General features: G+C 42.5%; 1 protein-coding gene across 1 annotated transcript in view; it reads left to right on the top strand.

The window, feature by feature from the left end:
* The first annotated feature begins 373 nt into the window (after window positions 1-373).
* Window positions 374-20069, top strand: part of schip1 (schwannomin interacting protein 1) — a 202803-nt gene continuing 183107 nt past the window's right edge. The window contains exons 1-5 of the mRNA XM_088300538.1: window positions 374-541; window positions 614-704; window positions 6577-6644; window positions 7422-7511; window positions 9558-9672. Coding sequence (XP_088156664.1) covers window positions 519-541; window positions 614-704; window positions 6577-6644; window positions 7422-7511; window positions 9558-9672 — 387 coding nt within the window. The 5' untranslated portion in view covers window positions 374-518. The remainder of the gene's footprint in view (window positions 542-613; window positions 705-6576; window positions 6645-7421; window positions 7512-9557; window positions 9673-20069) is intronic.

A 20069-nucleotide genomic window follows, 5' to 3' on the forward strand; every position in this document is an offset into this window, starting at 1 on the left:
CCAATTCAAATGTATTGACATGAGGTCTATGATTTTTTTAATTATTTTTTTTTTTTTAATGATTTTAAAATGATTAATAGTATCATGATAGGCGTCGTATTGCAGAACATCTTATCTTAATGTTTCCCCCATCTTATTTCATTTTAGTGACTTTCCGACTAAATTCATTGTTGACATGACTGACAATTTCTGACGCGTTTCTCATCATAGGGATGTCCTGCGTTTCATTCATGTCTACATGTACGTTCATCTCACACTCTTTTGGTGCATTTCCAACGCGTGCACTTCCAGCGTGCACACTAATGCATGCGGTGACACGCTGTATAAAAACGCACGCACAGACTCAGCATCCCCATTGGCTGCGAGGATTCGCCCCACCACCAGCACGAGCATCCCCCCCCCCCTTCCAAACCAAGTCAGGTCATCTCTCCGGCTGCTCCCCTCTCAAAGTGTCCACTTCATCCGCGAGTGGCTGCAGAAAGAAGGGGAACCCGCCAGTGAGAGAGAGGGACAGCGCCATGCTTAGGAACTCCACACACAGGTCGGTGTCACTCCGCCGCTTCCGATTGAGCTGTGCGCGGAGAAAGCGCTAACTTGAGCGCTGTCCTTGCAGAGGCATGCATCCGGGAGAGGTGGCGAGGATGCGCGGCGGCGGTAACGTGGTGCGGGAGAGGAGACACCTTGCCCTGCGCATCAACAACCAGGTAAGACATTTTTTTATTTTTTTTATTTGTCGTTTCGATCGTAGCAGCAGTCTTGGCGTGGGTTGGATTCATGCAAGAGGAAAAAAATGTTTGTGTGGGTGGATCTGCTCTTGCTCTTCACACTCTCTCTCTTCAGCTCTCTGAGTGGCACAAGCAATGATGTAATCCACTTTCTGGGCTTTTAATGGAAGCAGGAAGTTGATCAGACGACGTGGAGGCTTATTGATTCGAATAAAAAGCAGCAGAGATAGAAGAAGTAGAGTGGAGCCATTTGCACAACATTATCCGGCTCTCTCGAAGCCAACATGCAACTTTAATTGCCGAGGATTTCGCCTCTGTCGTTCAAATGGATGGATTCAATTTGGTTTTTATCTGTATAGGCTTGCAAAGACTTTTTTTTTTTATTTGCCATGGCAACACCTTGAATCCTCTTAAAGGTACTCCTTCGGCCAGATTGAGTTTTTTTTTTAACATCACAGAGAATACTACACTCTTGTTAAAGTGCATCATTGAACCTAAGGGAGCAATCTTCCCTTCAAGACACCTGATAGTTTCTTTCTATATTGTCGGTTGTACAACATTGTTCTTAAAGTCCAACATTTTAGAGGTGCAAGCTACCCTTAAAGATGCTGGTTTTGTACTCCAGACACTTTTAAACACTGAGAATCAAATTTGGCCCTAGAAAATAGTAAAATATTTACATTGGGGCCCAATATGTGACAATTTGGGGTACGGAAGTGCACTTCCAACTGTGCTCCTTGTCAAGAAATTAAGAATGGGATATATGTCATTCACCCACCTTCTTAAAATAAAGTCCTATGTTGACCAAAAAAATATATATATCTTCTCAGGATGCTGGCCACATCAGCTAGAATTGGCTACAGTCTTAGATGAAAAGAAGTTCTTACCCTAATATGAAATTAATAGTACATATAATTGACTCAGTATTTGTTTCAGTTTTTTTTTATGTTTTCTCCAAAAATGACTTTTATGAAGGGTTCCAATTTATTGCTTTAGCCGAGCCGTTTTCTTCCTGCAAGCGTGGAGGTGCACAAGTTCACCTGCTAGGAATGAGCTGCTGAATATTTGATGCCCGTGATGTAGTGCTGCGCATTATTGGCGGCTTAGCTCATTGAGCTTTGCGAGCAGCGCGAACGCTGTTCCATCACAGCTTTTCCGACTCGCTCGCCAATATATTACAAATGGTGCAACATACACAAGCACGCAAACACACACGCGGCTCAGCGCTACTTAAACTTGCTCAATTCTTTTTCTCTTTGGGATCCGTTCCAATCCATTTCCACTACTCCACCTGACAGTAGACTTTCATTATTCCCAAAAATGACATTTCGCCCCCCAAATTGACACAGCTTATCTCCTCAGGAATTCACCTCCACGGAGGACACTTGCTGGCCCTCCGGAGAAAGCACTCCAAGCAGTAATCGGCGTGTGAAATATGAGTGAGGATATAGAAATGCAGTTTATTGGATATAGAGGCCGCTCCACTTGCTGGTGTCTGTGGGAGCGATTCAGGTTCATCACTCAGGCGTGCACAGCCCACGCTTCTTCATTCCCTCCCCACCCCACCGCACCGCCGAGAGACACGTTCATCTGTCCAGCTATTACGCCATAATCAATGGGACAGCGCAGTTTTTACGGTCAACGGGATAGTGCTGTTAACCATTTTACATAGAGCTTATTTAAGCAGCACGCCACGGGGAGGGGCCACCACTCCCCCCCCCCCTTTCTTAATGGGGTTAGGCATGAAATACACAGTGCAGGTGGCATTGTTGACGCAGCACTTGTAGCCGGAATGATGAAGTCATCCATCACGATCCAGCATGAGGTCGCTCCCGATCCGAGTGCCCCGGCATGCAATGCTCTAAATCAGAACATCTGCTCGCGACTCAACCTGGAATCGCAGATGCTGTGATTGAAGTAGTAGGATGTTTACGAAGTCTGCCATCCTGCCTACTCGGTATTATGACATGCAAGATTTTCAGTCAGGATATTTGCTTGCCAAAGTTTGCCGACAACGAAATCGACCATTGAAGAGGAACGGGAAGTTTTATCCCAGGAGTGTAGCTTGCTACTGTTGATGCTATTGCTAGCAGCTAACTAGCCAAATAGCTTGCGGAGACAGCGATTCCCTCGTTGTCAGAAATTGAATCAGCCGCAACCTGTTTTCAAAAGCTTGTGAGTCACCGTCTGCTGCCAGAAAAGTCATGTTCTGCCTTTCAGATTTTCAAGTTCAGTTGCCTGCCATGACGCTATTTAGCTGTGGCTTTTCCGGTGACATCATGGCTGACCCCTACTGTGTCGACCTACTGCGCATTTGCATCAAGGAAAGAAAGGCAGACAAAGCTTTAAAAAAAAATATGATTATCAACTCATTCACTCCTAGCTGATTTATAAAATAAATAAATAAATACAATTTAAAAAAAAAAATGTGACAAATGATTTTTGACGTTTTTAGCCGTCAATGGCAGTAAATGAGTGGTCAACGATTTTGATTAAGGACGTAATTTTGACGAGTCTACTAACCTTGGCAGCATGATGTCACAGGTGGGAAAGAGGGTGGCTGCTGATTGGTGAGGGACAAGAAGAACTGTGCCAAAACATATTCCTGTCCAAAGCTCATGCTCACTTTCAGTCATTCCACAAGTTGATTCATCTGCTTGAAGTTTAATTTGCGCTCCATCATCCCGAGAGCTGTTTCTAATATTCTGATGATCTTATTTTGCGAAATAAGAGATTATTTATATAGTTTCAATCAAACCTGTGCTTTGCAGTCGTCGCTTTGTAAAGACAGACTATTTGAAGTTGTCTATCAGGATTTCATGTGTTTATAAATGAGGTAGCTTGTGAGTGTAAAACGTGAAACTGTTGACTGTTGCCATGTTTGTAATCATTTCCCTGCCATTACCATGCCTCGTCTCAATGAGTGAGCCTTTGCTTTGATCACTGAAGAAGAAGAAAAAAAAAAATCCCTCACCGTGATGGGAGTGAGCAAAGTTGCGCGCGCGTGTGCGCGAGCGCGCTTTCATTTCCAACCCGCCCTCCCTCACCGTATGCTAGCCAGAGCCTCTCTCTACCGGTAAATCGTAGCGGAGGGAATAGTCTCAAGTGCTCCATTTTGCATTTTCATACACTGTATGATCATCTCGCTCTCCTCGCCTCGCCTCGCAGATGTCTTTCTTTCTTGTTCTGGTCCTTACCTCGCATTACATGTGCGTGGCCCCTCCCAAATCCTCTTTCCAAATATTTGCACCTGTTTGCATAACTTCCAACTGCCTCACACAGATTTTTCTGATATTTTGCTTATTGTAACTACAATAAACTTCAATTCAATTGTATTTATTTAAATGGAATTCCATTGTACAAATTATGAACTCACCGGTCAGCGTGTGTGCAAGTGGGCTGGGTCTTGTCATCTCATCACGCCGGCTAATGTGCGCTAAGACTGACCATAAAAACATTTTAACTCCTGGTGGAGGTCAAACTTTGGCGAAGTTGTTTAATTCCTCACTTGACGAGTGGGCGGGTGCTCCCGAGACATAATTGTTTGTTTTCAAGCAATTGAATGTTTTTTTGTATAATGTTCCCTTTAAATGAAATTGATTTCCGCTAATTCAGACTTGCTGCGCATCTTGAATGATGTGTGGTTCATCAGTCACTTCCTCGTGTGACCAGCTATAGCTCACCAGACATTAGACGGATGCAGATGTTTCACGCTGCCAGTCCAATCTAGGGAGATTGATGTGTGTGTTGAATGTTTTGTGTGTGTGTGGGCGTGTGCGTGTGTGTGTGTGTGTCACCATTGGGTCAGGTGCATGGTCGTGGAAGAATATGCGCATGTATTTGTAGTCATGAATGTGAGTAACACAAGCACTTCTGCGAATGATTTCAGGAATGCGCCCACTAATTTTTCATCAACAAATTACTTCCCGCGATCGATCGCCTTTTTATGTCGAATTTGAAAATAATGCGATTGTGTTGCGATGACGCACCCTCCCGGCAGGAGAATGTGACGTTCATATGGATGTTTCATGCAATCACGCCATTGATTTAAACTGTTGCGGTTCTCCTGTCGTTAGCCGCAGCCACCTTTCTCCTTTTTTGCTCACGTCCAGCTTTTAAAGTGTTTTTCATCCTCTGCGGTGACCCGCACTTTATGGCCGGCTGTAAACACCCAGATGCCGCAGGACAATCATGAAGGCATCTGCAAAATAAGACGAGCGACTCGGCTTTCCATGTAACTTTCAATATGTGATAGTTCACTTTTGAAATATTGCCATCCGAATTAAAAATTCCATTATCTTGTCACGAAGATGTAGTAGTGGCGCGTTGAATTGGTGATGTATGGTGTTCGATGAGATAAATCTATATTCAGATGAAAAGAAAAGCCGACTTTAGGCAATTTATCACGGACGCCAATGTTTAATTGAACATCTGGCTCGAAGAGAACAGTTTTTTTTTTACATTTTTTTTTAACTTTCTTTTAGTTGTTGTTTTGAACAGCTGTAATCATTCCAACTGCAGATGTTCAGTTCTAATATCGAAACTCACTGGTTGCAATATTCGCTTATTCTCATTACGGTGAGATGAGCTGACGCTTATCCTCGCTTACTCCAGCTCACTTAACATCAAGCAGCAGTTTGGTATAGTGAACAAGTCCTAAAAAAAAGAGGCTTGGTCAAGCAAAATAAATGTATAAAAAAGAGAATTGTATGTGGAGGATTTAAAAAAAAACAATATAATTATGCTTCGAAATCTGCTAGCCTAATGCTAACGGATAATTGTTAACACCACCGGCAGGCTAACGAATTGCATCTATGTGGCTGATTATGTTTAAATGAAAGGATAAGGAAAAATGCATGTAATAAATGAGTAATACTGCCAATTACTGAGTCAGAGTAACTGAGTAAAACGCTTCTTCGTTTGTCTGTATTACTGGATTATACTGCCACCCAGTGGCCAAATCGCACACATCAGAAGCAGCCGCAATCATGATGGGCAAAAATACAAAAGTTATTTTATTTTATAAATATTTTATTTGCATTCATGACATTTATTTTAATTATTATTAAACAGTGCAATTTTCTTTATTTATAACGCATTACAATTTGTTTTTTTCCCCACAGGGAAGCTAATTGATGTCGATATTTCGTATTAATTCATGTTTATTTGCCATTATTTTAGCGTAAGCCTAGCCTATCGAACCAAAATAAAAAATACTATATAATATGGTTGTTATAATTAGATTTTATTAATATATCATCCAGCTCTGGTGCAAACTGATTGATGGCATTTCCATTCCTTTAACTGGAAAAGATGATTTGCGATACATGAGTTTTTGGTTACAAGCACAGAATGAATTACTCTTATCTCAAGGCACAACTGTCCAGTACTAATATCATTCATGACAGCATTACAAAAGTTCTTCAGACTGACTCGTCTTTACATCTTGTGGAAACGCCACGTAGTTGCTATAGTGGCATTGCTCACTTTCTTCTATTTGCATCATCCCAATTAGCTCAGTGGCAGCATCACCTCTTGGACCGCAGCCTCTGTTTGGTCGGAACACACGCGCAACCACGCACACACAGTTGGCCATAATCAGCTTTTAACGGCACTCTGTGTTATTTACATTCATGTGAACAGATCGAGAAATACAATCTTGTGACCAATAAACAGCTTAGAGCGGGACACGGTAAACCGGAATGGCTCTCATTAGAGCACTAACCTCTGCTCGGGCTGAAAATCCTCATTTGGATCGGCAATAAACTTCTTTATCCAAAGCCAACTTCTGCCTGCTTTGTCATGTCTGCGGTTGTTTTTAAACATGTTTTTTTTTTCTTACTCTGTGCAGGAAGAAGTGAAGCGGTATCATCGCTACTGCAATCACCGTGGAGGGCAAACCGTTCCCAAGGTGGAGAGGTAAGAGCACGTGCCGTCTCATTGACGCAATTTCAGAAACAAGCAATATCAGAACTGGGAGGTTATACACACGCCATGCCGGGATGAGTCGACCTACCGTAATTTACAACCCGAACTCAGAATTGAAACCCGATCCGTTATTTCAAATGCTAACTCAGGCTTGACACTCTCGTTTGAAACTGTAACCTATACTTGTAACTCTAATTTAAAACCTTAATTTTTTGTTTTCATTTTGGTAAGTTTTATCAATCATAATCTTTGGCATGTTTATTTTATGTGGTTTTTTATTTATTTTTTTTATACAAATACATTATACAAATACTCCATATCTTTAACATACTACTAATACTAAATGTAATAAAAACTAGACTAAATAAAACATTTTTCATAACATAAAAGCTAATAGAAACTACCCAAACTGCTCTAAACAGTACTAACTGAATTAAAAAACAAAACAAAAGTCAAAACAAAATAAAATCCCAACTTATTATAACAATGTTTTAAACATTAATTTGAAACCTTGACCCTAATTTCAAAACTCCAACCCACCCAGCGTTGAAACCCAAATCGTGTTTTGAAACGATAATTCCAACCAGAATTTTTTTTCTTGAATGCCTAATTCGAAACCACAACCTTATTCCTAATTTTAAACTTCAACCCAGGCTTGATCCCCCAAAGACATCATTTTATTTCTATCGATAACAACACACTTTCAAATTTGGCCCTGATCCCGCCTAAAACATTACCCATGTCTTTCCTATCCTTGCTCATTCTCAGCCACCCCCAGAGGAGCGTGGTGGAGGCAGACAACAGGCTTCATCGCCGCGGGCAACAACAGCAGCCACACCTGGAAATCAAAGCTATTGTGTGAGTCTCACCGCTGTGATTATACTCGACTTTCCAAAAAGCCCATTCTTCTCGTTATGTCCTCATTTGGTCACTTTCACCTTGCGCTTGACCGGTGCGCTCATTTGCCTCCCAGCTGCTGCGCCGATTTAGTCGAGCCTCCCTCTCGTTGAGAGTCAGGGCCACGCTGTCGCGTTCCGCTTTCCGAGGTGGAACGGGGCAAAACGACGATATAAGAACGGGAAAGCCATTGTTTCTGTGTAGCGTTAATATGATTGCGGCGCACAGGGCCGAGACTGACTTCTGGGCGAAAGTGGTGGCTCAAGAGGGAATGGACGCAAGAGGAAAAGTGGCAAAAATGGGCTCGGAGGGAAGAAAAGGGCGAAGGTATTGGTTCGGGGAGCTTGGATTTCTGCTTCTTGATTCAATTTGTTCCATTTGCTTCAGCTGTCTCTCCGCTCCAGCGGAGGTGAATGTGTTTCTCCATCGGGTAATTGATGCGACACCCCACAGTGGACCTCGGTGTCAGGGCCACTCGGGGGATGAAAGAAAAGTGGAGAGTGACGGGGAACTCTCTCGGAGGTGTGGTGCGTGATGAGTGGGGAGAGGTCAGAACAGGCTGAACACATTCTACAGGCGGAAAATAGATAAAGTTAATAAAAAAATGTTAAAAAAAAAAATGGAGAAATCGACACGCGAGGAAGAGAAACGGTGTAGAGTGCTGTGACATCAGCCATTCTCACCCCGTGCAGGGTTGCTTCTAATGTTTCAAGTGTGTTTTGCAACATAAAATGCGTTATAGACGACACCGGAACTATAGAGCGGACTTCCTATAAGGCCAATTCAGCATCAAATTGAGCACTTTGATCGATAAGCGCCTCTTGCGTAGACCCAAATTGTGTCATGGGCTACTCTCTGAGTAATTAGAAGAGTTTTCAAATAAAAAAGATTGTCTAGGAAACACACACGTTTGAAAGCAGCGATTGTCTGAATGTCAAACAAGTACTACAAGAGTTCGACAGGCTCCCTCTAGTGGTACGTGAAAGCATTACTGCCGGAATTGTTGTTCATTTTTAAGTTCAATGTACTTTTGACGGTTAATCTTTGGAAACTGTTTGTTATTCCATGTTAATTGAATCATTGTTTAAGTGCAGTTGTTTTATTTGACATATTTTTAAGCGCAGTGTTAATGTTCAAACTGCATAATGTTACCGTGGCTTACTACTATTTAATATACTTTTTAGGGATAAAACCTCTCCGTCTCATTTTTGATAAGCACTTTGCAGCTGTATTTTAATGTTGGTCATCATGGTGGTGCTCGGCGAACCACCATAAAGAATTAAACAGGTTCTTTCTTTGCACCAGGCTTCCAAACATTTTGTTTGTTTTTGAAAAATGAAAATCACTCAATTAAAAAAGTAACAAGAATTCAAACGGAAAATAACGTAGATGTTTGTAAATGGTTATTGCATTTTTGAATAAAAAGCTCCTCAAATTAATAATAAAATATTTCTGAGACTTTACACAGAGTGCACTTAAAATCCTTTAATTTGCTCCAAATTTGACAGTGCATCTTAGAATTTGGTGCTCCTTATGTGTGGATGTTGAATGGAATTTGACTTCTTTGCTGTTCTGGTTTGATTCCCTTCATGTGCAGTAATGCGCCTTTTTTTCTGAAAAATATGGTATCAAGTTGTTTGTGTAGATCGGGTAGATTGTTCCATCTTCTGATCGGATCGGTGATCGTTTATATCCTTTTTTTTTTTTTTATCGGCGATGGGCTCCAAAATCTTGATCGCGTAAAACCTATTTTTATGCTGTACATATATTGTAAAATTCCTTTAAAAAGGTAAATTGTCTTTCTATGTAAACTAAAACTGTTTTGTTCCAACCGGTAATCTGACTCCCATGTCACTCATCAAGCCTGTCATCTTTCTAATTGATGACCGGTGTACCTAATGTGCATTTGCAAAAATATTCGCCGGCCCTCTCTGTTGCTTTCCACTCTGCATCATCTTGTGTGAATTTATTTGCTTCGCCATCACTCAAACTTCCTTCACTTTGCAGTATCCAGCGTGCCTGGCGCGCCAGCGTGTCGCGCCGAGGGAGCTGGCAGGAACATGACAAGAACGGAAGCAGCCACAGTCCAGATGACACTGTTACGACCACCGACCTTTTCCCGGTAAGAAAAAAAGACAAATGCTGTGACAAGAGCCTTGTGAGCCTTATCTGCCGATAGACTAATAAAGCAGGAGGGGTGAGGGAGGGAGGCGGGAAGGGGCGGGGTGTTTACCTTCAGTGTCATCTGCGGCGGCATCGGCGGATCAGGGCGCCAGCTGGCTTGCTGCCCAGATCCTTAATTAGCCCTTAATTAGGTAAATTTTCAAAGCTGGTTGATTGATTAATGAAGTGTCTTTGGCCGTGTCCTCCCCTGTCTGCATCCTCCCTCCCTTCCCTCCTCACCTCTTGCTCTTCCCGAGGGAGACGGGTTAGAAATTAGACAGTGCTCACAGGGCATGGCATCCAAACAAAAGACAGAGGTGTTGAAGATAAACAGTCGCAACAGAGGCTGAGACGAATGCAAATAAAGGATGCCTGCACATTGAAATTGATGGACGAGGACACACACACACACACACCCCCGCACACACACGCAGTGTGCTGTCTTCACAGTGCGTGCACAGCTCCAGTTATGCATTTAGTACAAACCTTTCGCAGGGACAGAAAAATATGATGTCATGTCTGCATTCTCACTGGTGTGTGTATGTGTGGGGGGGTGCGCGTGTGTGTGTGTGTGGCCACAAAAAAAAAAACCTTTGATTCCCTTAACGAACAGATGGACTGGTCTCCTGGTGCGACTGTGTGTGTTTGCATGTTTGTTTTGAGCTTGTTTGTTCCGCTTGAAGGAGTTTGTTGTTCATTAGCGCAGCTGCAAATGGCTTCTTAATTACAAAGTTGCTGTAACTTAAAAGCCAAATTGACACACACAGACGCACGTTCCTCTGCAGATAACAAAGTGGCCCAAAATGATACATATTGCCCTACTTATTAAATAAACTAAAAAAAAATATTTTACCTAGAAACGCGTGCAGCACCTGACTCGGAATTCACAATAGCTTTTGGCGAGTTTGTGTATGTGGTCTATTTTAATACTCAAACTGGGACACTGGCTCACCCGCATGCAGAAGCCGCTTTTAGGGAAGTAGTGCAGGACTGATGGCCATTGATTTCACACGATATTCCTCCTGTATTTCTTGCCGTGTGTTGTTGTGATGTGCCTCCACCTGCTTTTTATGAAATGCATAGTGGAAAATGCCGACTGTATGTATGTATTTCTATGCAAGTGTGTTCTCGTGTCAACATATTCTTACACCACCTTGCAGTGTCGGATTTTGGTACCTTTACAAGCCAAGGACCTCCTGTATATACGTACAATTATGTTTTTGACGTTAAAGTCCACTTGCATTGGGAGTAGATAGAGCTGGGTTAAGAGTAAAAAAAAAAAAACACACACCAAATTTTTTTTTTTATTACTGCCACTTAGAGGACTTGATAATGTTTCATTCAAACCGGTAAAATGGAATTGCTCAGGATTATAATATAGCGTTTACTGAGTGTGTCACGAGTTGGTTACAGTGAGCCTTCTCGCTGGCCTTACGCTGACGGTGATGAACTCGTTTTGTGATTGGATACTCACTCGTGAGGGGGCAGCGCTATGCGGAATCAACACACCCGAAAGTCGTAACTGGCGAACGTTCGAAAAATCTCAAATATATTCTTGCATTTTAAGCCACAATGGCCGAAGGAGGGAAAAGTATGGATTTAATTGCCGATACACTTGCGAGGCCATTTTCAAGACGGGCCTTTCAAGAGAAGCGAGGTCGTCCAACACTCACTCAGTACTGTGTAAGTGTCTTTCTGTATATTATTCGTCCTGCCGTGGTGTCATAAATGATGTATTATAAGGAGGATTTATTCAAGTAGCCTACGTGTGAAATGCATGGCCCGACACCGAGTACTCGAGATAAAATCTGTATCACTGAATACTCAAGAGTGAATACTCGTACTGGTATTAGTCTAAAAAACAAGTGCTGTCAACATCCCTAGTATGTACCGCACCGAAACTGAAGTTTGTGGAGCGCTCTTGTGGATTCCAAGGACCTTGGCAAGCTGCCGGTCTGTAAGGAAAGGGAATGGGCTGGTGTGCAGGGTTCAAACATGCTTCATGCATATTTCATGAAAAACAACACATACTCACAGACCAGCCTGCCTGCTCTCGCACTGTGCAAGACTGCAACATCCCCCCTTGCTCTCCATCTACAAACACTCTCCAGTGACGCCACCAAGAATTAAACTCTGTTTGTCTCCACGTCGACTTACCCGCAACTGCCGCGCATCTCCCTGGGAGTCTCCCCGTGCGTATTCGTATGCCGAGCCTCAACGGACACGAGCCCGCTCTAAACTATCACCTATACACGCAGCCCTACATGCCCCCGCTTTCGCCTTCCCTGGCCTTCTGATAGTAAATCAATAGATCTGACAGTTGGAACACACCGCTTTCCCCACCCCCTTTGCTCACCTGCGGGGGTTGGGAGTGCGTCGTGTCAAAGGCAGAGTTGCGCCAAATTCGGGAGTATCCTGCAGGGGTGTGTACCGGTGGTGTCTTTAATAGACAAAGCGTGTCAGCTCCTGGCAAATCAACACTGTGACATTTGGACGTTTTACGACAGTGGTGTCGAAATGACAAATTCTGGATTGTCAAGGATGGATGCAGAAAGAGCACATTAGAACTTAATGTGATTGGATAAAGATCTGTAGAGGAGGGACAGCTGGATCTGGCTTTAACGTCGGTGATTATGAAGCAGCTTGTTTAGCATTTAACAACCTAAGCTTTTTTTATTTTTTTTATTTTTTTTTAGCGGTGACACCGAGTGGCGCTCCGGAACAATTTAGTCCTCGATGACTCTAGCCTGCGTGTTTTGGTGAACATTAGAGGCAATTCAGTCCTCAGTGAACCTGGTTTTATAAACTTCAAAGTCAGTTTTGAGTCTTTAATGAACTTAATGTACTTGTTTTATAAACAATCGGCAATTTTCTCTTCAAACAATCTAATCTGTTTTGGAGGTTATTTGGATCTTTAAAGTCTGCCTTATGCTCGTGAAAATACGGTAAATGTTTTTGCAGTTTTCACAGTTAGAGGCACTTGACTCTTTTTTTTTTCTTTTATGTATATATATATATATATATATATATATATACGTGTATATATATATATATATATATATATATATGTATATATATATATATGTATATATATATATATATATATATCTCGATACCGATATTGGTAGTCATGGAGGCCGATGACCGATTTTTCAGGCAGATATTCATTGGTTGAAAAAAGAGGGAAATGTCAAAATTTTTTAAAATAAAAACTGCAAAAGTTTTAAATGCCTTTGAGCACTTCTTAGATATAGAAAATAGACAACTTGGTTTTAAAAGTCTAACAAAAAGTGCACGGGGCTCCCAGGCTGAGCTGGCATGTATTATAGTTCAATGAAAACAAATGTCTCTCTAAAATTTATGACCGCAAATAGTTTTCTATTAGTTGCGCGTTGTAGTAGACTGACATTTATTCAAATTTCGGCCAAGTTTGTGTTAGTGCGTGTGACTTGAGGTGAAAACGTAAACAGGCAATTTACTGCTGATTGGCTGCTACCCACTCCACAAGGAACCAATCAGATGGTGCTGTGGGCGGGCCAATCTGTTTCTGCAGGCAGGGCCACCAGCACAGCAGAGGGATAGAGAAGTGTGCTGCAGCAAATCAAAATAAAACATCTTTTAATTGATCGGCCTTGTAAGTTATTAAAAAGGCCGATGCCGATTATCGACATACTGCCAAATATCGGTACAGATAATCGGCCCGGCCGATAATCGGTTCATCACAAGTTTTGTCTCATGTGCGGATTTGTCCGAGTGCCTTGGAGTGTAATCTGTTATTTTCCATCTATCCATCCGTTTTTCAGCTCCTCATTACAGTTGCAGGTAAATTGGAGCCTCTCTCCGCTGGTTATGGCCGACAGGCAGGATGCACATTGAACAGGTCGCCAGTCAGTTGCGGTCCATTGGTTTCATTTGTGGAAATGATCACCGCTTTGTTGCGGATGAAAAACTGAGGCACCATTACCCAGGAAGTATCTACGCACTTCTTCTCATGCGTTGATATACTGTAAGACGGAAAAAGCGAGAATAAACGGGAGAGACTGCCAGTGAAGGAGGGACTGGAGCGTCATCAGAGGTCGGGCAACTTTGTGCGTCCATGGGCGTGTTTGTGTTGTGGACATTGATCTGCTCCCAGGCCTGTGACAGTTCTTCTTTCCGTTGCTGTAGCAGAGAAAGTGTTGGTGTAAGCATTCTTGCAGCCTTGCGTGGGAGATCATTCTCTCATCTCTCACAGCCCCACACTCTCACAAAGAGAAGTGACGGCTTCATCCATACCTTCACCTCCCCTCATCCCTCGCTCTCCCGCTCGTACGCGCACCCACGGAGACACACATATACCGCTCCCTCGTTTCGGCAGACAGATGCTAACAGATGACTTGTTTTATTGGTGTCAGTCGGTGACTCATTTGAAATAAATTTATATACCTCTGCTCCGAAGTTGACATCGATCGGGTTTAACTCATTTAATAGCCGTGCCATTTGCCTATTAGCTTATTTACTGTCAAAACGCGGCCCGGCCGGCTTCCTGGGCGGCGGTAACTCCTCACATTTGTATCGGTTATGGCGGAAAACGTAATTGCTCGTGCAAAATATGAACTGGATGCTATCCGAGTACGTCGTCACGGCCACGGAGCTCAGCTGCGCGGCTTTTTTATTTTTATTTCACATTTCATTTGCAGACACACTTACGTTAAAGACGGGATGTTTAATCCCTGTTTATTAGGTTTTTAGTTGGCTGCACATAATAGAATCTGGGCTCTAAATCAGCCTAATGTGGGGAGATGAGTCTCGCCGTTGTAATGCTTTTGATTTTTATCTTTCAATAACTGGGCCCGGTCGGGATGTGACTAATTACGAAACTCTCCGACCGGATCTTTGCGATGTTCCGCAGTAAAATAAATAGAAGTTCATGGCGACACCGCTTGGGGTTGCGCCGTATGGACACTAGTTATGTTTGTAACGCGTTCATCTAAAGCAGGTGTGGGCAAACTACGGCCCGAGGGCCACACACGTCCCTTAAACGTTTTAATCCGGCCCGCCAAACTTGGAAAAAAATGAAACGATTAAACCTTGTTCATATTTTCTTTTCTAAATACTCTGTCACATTTCCTTCCTGCTGAACATTTTGATAATGTTGCCAAGCAGCTTGCAGATCTCTTATCGTTTAAGACCAAATGCTAATGCTGTTGGCTAACTCTTGGGTGCAGCGGTGTGTAACATTTGACAATACTTGATTAGTAATCACATATTTTTCCATCACAGTGTCCTCTAATGTGGCTACGTGGAAATGAATAACACCGCACACAACTGTACATTGTCGAATACCTAAGAAAGTGGAAGTGCAGTGTTTACAGCTTGAAGCATTCTGGGACGCAATTTTGCATTCCCGTCCGGGAGTGTGACGACCAAATGAAAAATCACAACGGAAGCAGGAGAGCGGTGTGTGTTTTCAAGATGGGAGTAGAGTCACAATTTTGAGTTTGTGTCAGCTAAAAAATATTAAGGACGTGCTGTTGACAAAGTGTTATCTAGCTTCAAGAACAGTACCAGTACGTTAAACAACATCAGAAAACATTTGATAGTTTCACATTCAAGCTTCAAGAAAAAGTCCCAAATGTTCAACCATGTCCATCATAAATGAAAAGTTTTGCATTTACAATGTTAACGGTTAAATATGTCAAGTCAAAATGGACTGCCTTAAAAGAAACATTTGTAAAGGGTAGCCTAGTAAGTCTTCAAGTCAAGTAATCAGTAAAAAAGTTACGTTTTCCAGATGGACACGTCCCATTAAAACTATCGATTCAACAAAGAAAATGAAAGTCCATGAGGTCGCAGATGTATTTAATGTTCAATCCGTCATTTATTTGTGCTTGCCGCACCCCTGGCTCAGATATTATTTTGAAATAAAAGCTCATATTTTACAATACCGACCCGCCTCCATGTGAGAGTTGACAGCTGGCTTCCACACAGACGTAAAAACGACACCGCGACGCTCAAGAAACAGCCATTGATTTTGTAAAAGCCCATTGGGAAGATTTCTCGGGAATTCATCACGGGCCGGACAGTGTGGTGGAGGAAAGATGAGAGCGTGCCGATGACTCGGGGACATGTGGCGGGAACGATGGATGGCTGATGAGCTGAAAAGAGGAGGAGGAAGACGAGAGGGAGGGAGGGAGGGAACATGGAGTGGCTTTTTGGAGTGATGATCACTCTGCATTAAAGCCTCGGCGAGATTACATTTGTGAGTATTCTTAGGTATGTGCGTGTCACTCCTTCTTCATCTCCGTCTCCCGTCCGACCTGCGCCAAATGTTGACGAATGTGTGTGGTTGTGGAAAGTACACACACCTCCATACTTACTCACGGGGACACATTTTCATCATCATCCATCCATTTTTTTTTTTTATGGCGCTTGTCCTCATTAGCGTCTCCGGTGAGATGGCGTCGATCCCAGACGATTTTGTGTGAGAAGCGGGGACACCATGGACAATTTTGTTCTTCCATGAAGTTAACGTGCATATTTTTGGAATTTAATTGATATTTTCAGTATTGTGAACTTGAATACATCAAAGTTTGTAGTTCACATTTCCTAATAGCAGTCAGCCAGAACTGCACAACGGCCCGTCTAGTTTGTTGCCGAAGTTGCTGTACGGGGATGAACCACGTCATTACCGTATTTTTCGGACTACAGGCGCACTCAATTATAAGGCACACTATCAATGAACACGTCTATTTTGCGAAATTTTCCATAGATAGGGCACGCCGGGTTATGAGATGCGTTACTGGACATTCTGGGAAACAAACAAGTACAGCAAATAAGTCAAATTTGATTCCACTTCCATTCGACATCCATACATAGGACGCACTTTGAATTTTTGAGAAAATTAGAGGATTTTAAGTCTGCTTTATAGTCCGAAAGATACCGTTTTATTTGTTCCCCTCAGTCTCACGATTGTGATTTAATTTTATTAATTTTTTCAAGGTCCTCTTCTTAATCTTGTTTTCAATTCATTATATTATTATTATTATTATTATTATTTAGAAAAAATATCAATTAATTGAAAACTAACCAATTTTCAAATTAATCTACAACTATTTTCTGAGTCGATTAATCGTTTAGAGACAGTAACTTAAAATTGACCATTCCCTTGGAATTTCAGCCTCTCAACAGTAACTATTCTCAGATTTTTATAGTCCACAAAAGCAGACTGATTATCTTTAGTGATTAATCCACACAATGATTTGGAAATATCTGATTTTACTTTGATCACGATTTTTGCCCATTTTCTGACATATTACGGACCACAGAATGAACTGAACTATTTCGATTTCGTTTGTGCATGCATCGTATTTTGGATCAACTCGCATGCTTTGCGAGTGACCACGCTACCCGTCTCATTTTTGCTGAAATATTTACAGCATACGTCAGCCGTGTACACTGGCGTCATTGTCGTGATGTTGGCGGTTACCGTGTCATGCAACTTCTGCCCGAAATCAATTCTCGTTAGCACACAGCTGTTTATCCGCGCATTCTAGGACTTAACCATTTGGCGATGAAGCTGCTGCTTCATTTTGTGCCGTGCATATTTTAAGACGGGCGACAATGGTAATAGCTGAAGCTACTCAAGCTAACTTCCATCCACAGGCATCTTATTTTTGTTCCGTCGCGTTTGTCGGCTGGATCTGTATCTGCTTCACAGAGCGACGGCAGCAGACGGGCCTGTCAAAAGTGCTCTGTAAATGAGCTGATTGGAAGATGAGATGCCAAACACACGTAATTAGCAATTAGTTGACTCGATCCCGAAGCGGTTCTGACTCGACTTTGATAGCAAGTATTTTTTCTTCTTCTTTCGCTACTTTGTATTTACGTCCCATCTGCACTGAGATCCAACTGCTCCTCAATAGGCTGCATTGTCGTTTTTTCTTTTAGTCGCAGTTGGCTTGTGCATTTGAATGTGAAGTTGTTGACCTTTCCAACTCAGCCTTTTGGCCTTTGGTCAACTCAAGAAGCAAAAGCATTCCTTCTCCAGGAAATGTGAGCTGTCCCGCTATTAAACCTGTGGACTGTGGTTGAGTGGGCCATTTAGGTGCTCCAGGGGATGGAATTAATGTGCTGCAACTCCAGAATTATAAGACCCATTTTTCAAGTCAGAAATACTGGCAGTGATGAAGTGACTTGATTTTGGGGGCTCGAGGCCAGGGGTGAGGAACTCCGGTTCCTTGAGAGCTATATCCAGCCTGTTTTCGATGTCTCCCTACTCTGATTTAATGTGTAATTATTTTATTTTATTATTTTTTTTTTTATACCAAGGTCTATGACAGAAGTCAGTAAATCATAAATGAGATCACAACAATAATGCAAACAAATCGGTGGCGTATCACTTCAGCTTTTCATGTTACATGAAACAGTGAGATGTAAACACGTGCATTTCCTGCAAATAATTTCAAAGTAAATAAAACTGACTTCACTGCGTTAAAAAAAATTAAATTACTCTCGAGTTGATGCTTTAATTTTGACAGCCCTAATATATATATATATATATATATATATATATATATATTTAATCGAGTCTTTCTTGTTATATAAGTTTTCTATTTCTTTTTTTAAAACATTTATTAGTGCTGCTTTTTTATTGCTCATGACAGTTGTGCTTCTCAGCCTATATTCCGAAAGATGCTGGTTAGATACTCGTAGGTCCAAAGCGCGCAGAATCTCTCCTGATTGGTTCGTTATGTCGCATGCTGCAATGACGACATCAGGTTTCCCGGCAAGTCCGCCATTTCGAACAAAGAAAACCAAGTAGACGAGCGACTGTGCGAGGAGGTGTGCAAATTTATTCATCGGCTTTTCTAAACATGGCCAAATGGCAGCCAACTCCTGGCGTGACATCTCCGCAGCCGTAAGCTTGGAATTGTTGGAGTGCCAGCGAAGTTGGAAGGTTTTGAGGGTCCAATTCGTCTGTAGGAAGAAAAGAATCGGCGGGAAGAGAGGAGACGCGGGCGGGCGGAAGATACCTGCATTGGATTATTTTGTGCCAAAGGTGTCAAACTCAAGGCCCGTGGGCCATACCTGGCCCGCCACATCATTTTGTGTGGCCCGTCAAGGCAAATCATGCACATTCTTGCTGAAATATCAAAATTGCCAATTGTTGTCAATTTGAAAAGCAATCATTTTTTTCTTTGTTACCAATCACACATTTAAAATGCATTGAATGGTAGTTAAACAACACTTTACTGGATTCTGATTTTAAAAGCGTACGAACGGACGTCGAACAAGGAAGTATACGGAAGCCTTTCAGGACGACTGCGCTACGCTTTCATTTGAATGTTTCTCGAGCAGGAGTTACTTGTAGAGCCTAGAACTTTACTTGAAGCAAAAAGTTTATGTACAGCATCGTGCACTTTTTGTGACATTTTTATGTAGTAGTGTGCCATGAAAAATTCTCCTGTGCCAATTTTGCGCCTTGGCTCGGTAAACATTGGAAAACACCGACTTAAGTCGTTATAGTCGACAAGCGAGAGGCGACTTGCGCGCTCACGTAGGCGTGCGCTCGTGGCACATACGTGTGCGCAAAGCACAAGTCAAGTCAATCTGCCACCGGCGACTCCCGACCATCTGTAGCTTGTAACGACAATCTGCTGCTCAGGGCAACACGCTCGGCGCTTTTTCCGACGTTTGCCTTGCTTCTCCTGCTTCCCCTTCCGCACATGCGCACACATGCGTCCACTTTGTGGCCCCTCTTTAGCTCATAGGCAGATTGGGCTTCAGTTCTCCTAGCAGAGCCAGTTGGCCGTAATGAGATCCCAGGAGGAGAGAGGAGTAGCGGCGTGAGGAGCAGAGGAGAGCTCTCCTCTGACCTCCACTGATATGGAAGCAACCCCCACTCCAACTTGATCTCTTCCTTTCACGGTACTACGCAGGCACCCTTCCTCATTTCTCCAGTCATCTATTATTAATATCCATTAACAAGATCACAGGCATTGTAATCCTCATCTGACAGCGTTCCTGCAATACGGACATTTGGATGCGAGGAGACGCAAATTGCTAGTTAGTCCTTGGAGAGGATATCAAGGTTGCAAATAAAAGGCTTGAACGTACACGCCGCGCTCGGACAATCGTGAGATTTAATTTTGCCGTGATGTGAATAAGAGGTGAAAAAAGTACGGATCAGATGACAAATGCTATGTTAGGATTTTGGATGCGTTAATACATTTGTCAAGATCGCATTTAGTTAGAAAATGTTCCCTTGGGGAATCAAGGAATCAGAAATTGTGTTTGTGGCGCACCCGTATATGAGAGCAGCGACAACACTGTTCGGAAAAAAAAAAAAAAATGTTTTCTGTAACTTATGCAGGG

Source organism: Idiotropiscis lumnitzeri, chromosome 7 (assembly GCF_059441095.1).
Source record: "Idiotropiscis lumnitzeri isolate Australia: NSW breed Sydney's pygmy pipehorse chromosome 7, RoL_Ilum_1.0, whole genome shotgun sequence".
Lineage (NCBI taxonomy): Eukaryota > Metazoa > Chordata > Actinopteri > Syngnathiformes > Syngnathidae > Idiotropiscis > Idiotropiscis lumnitzeri.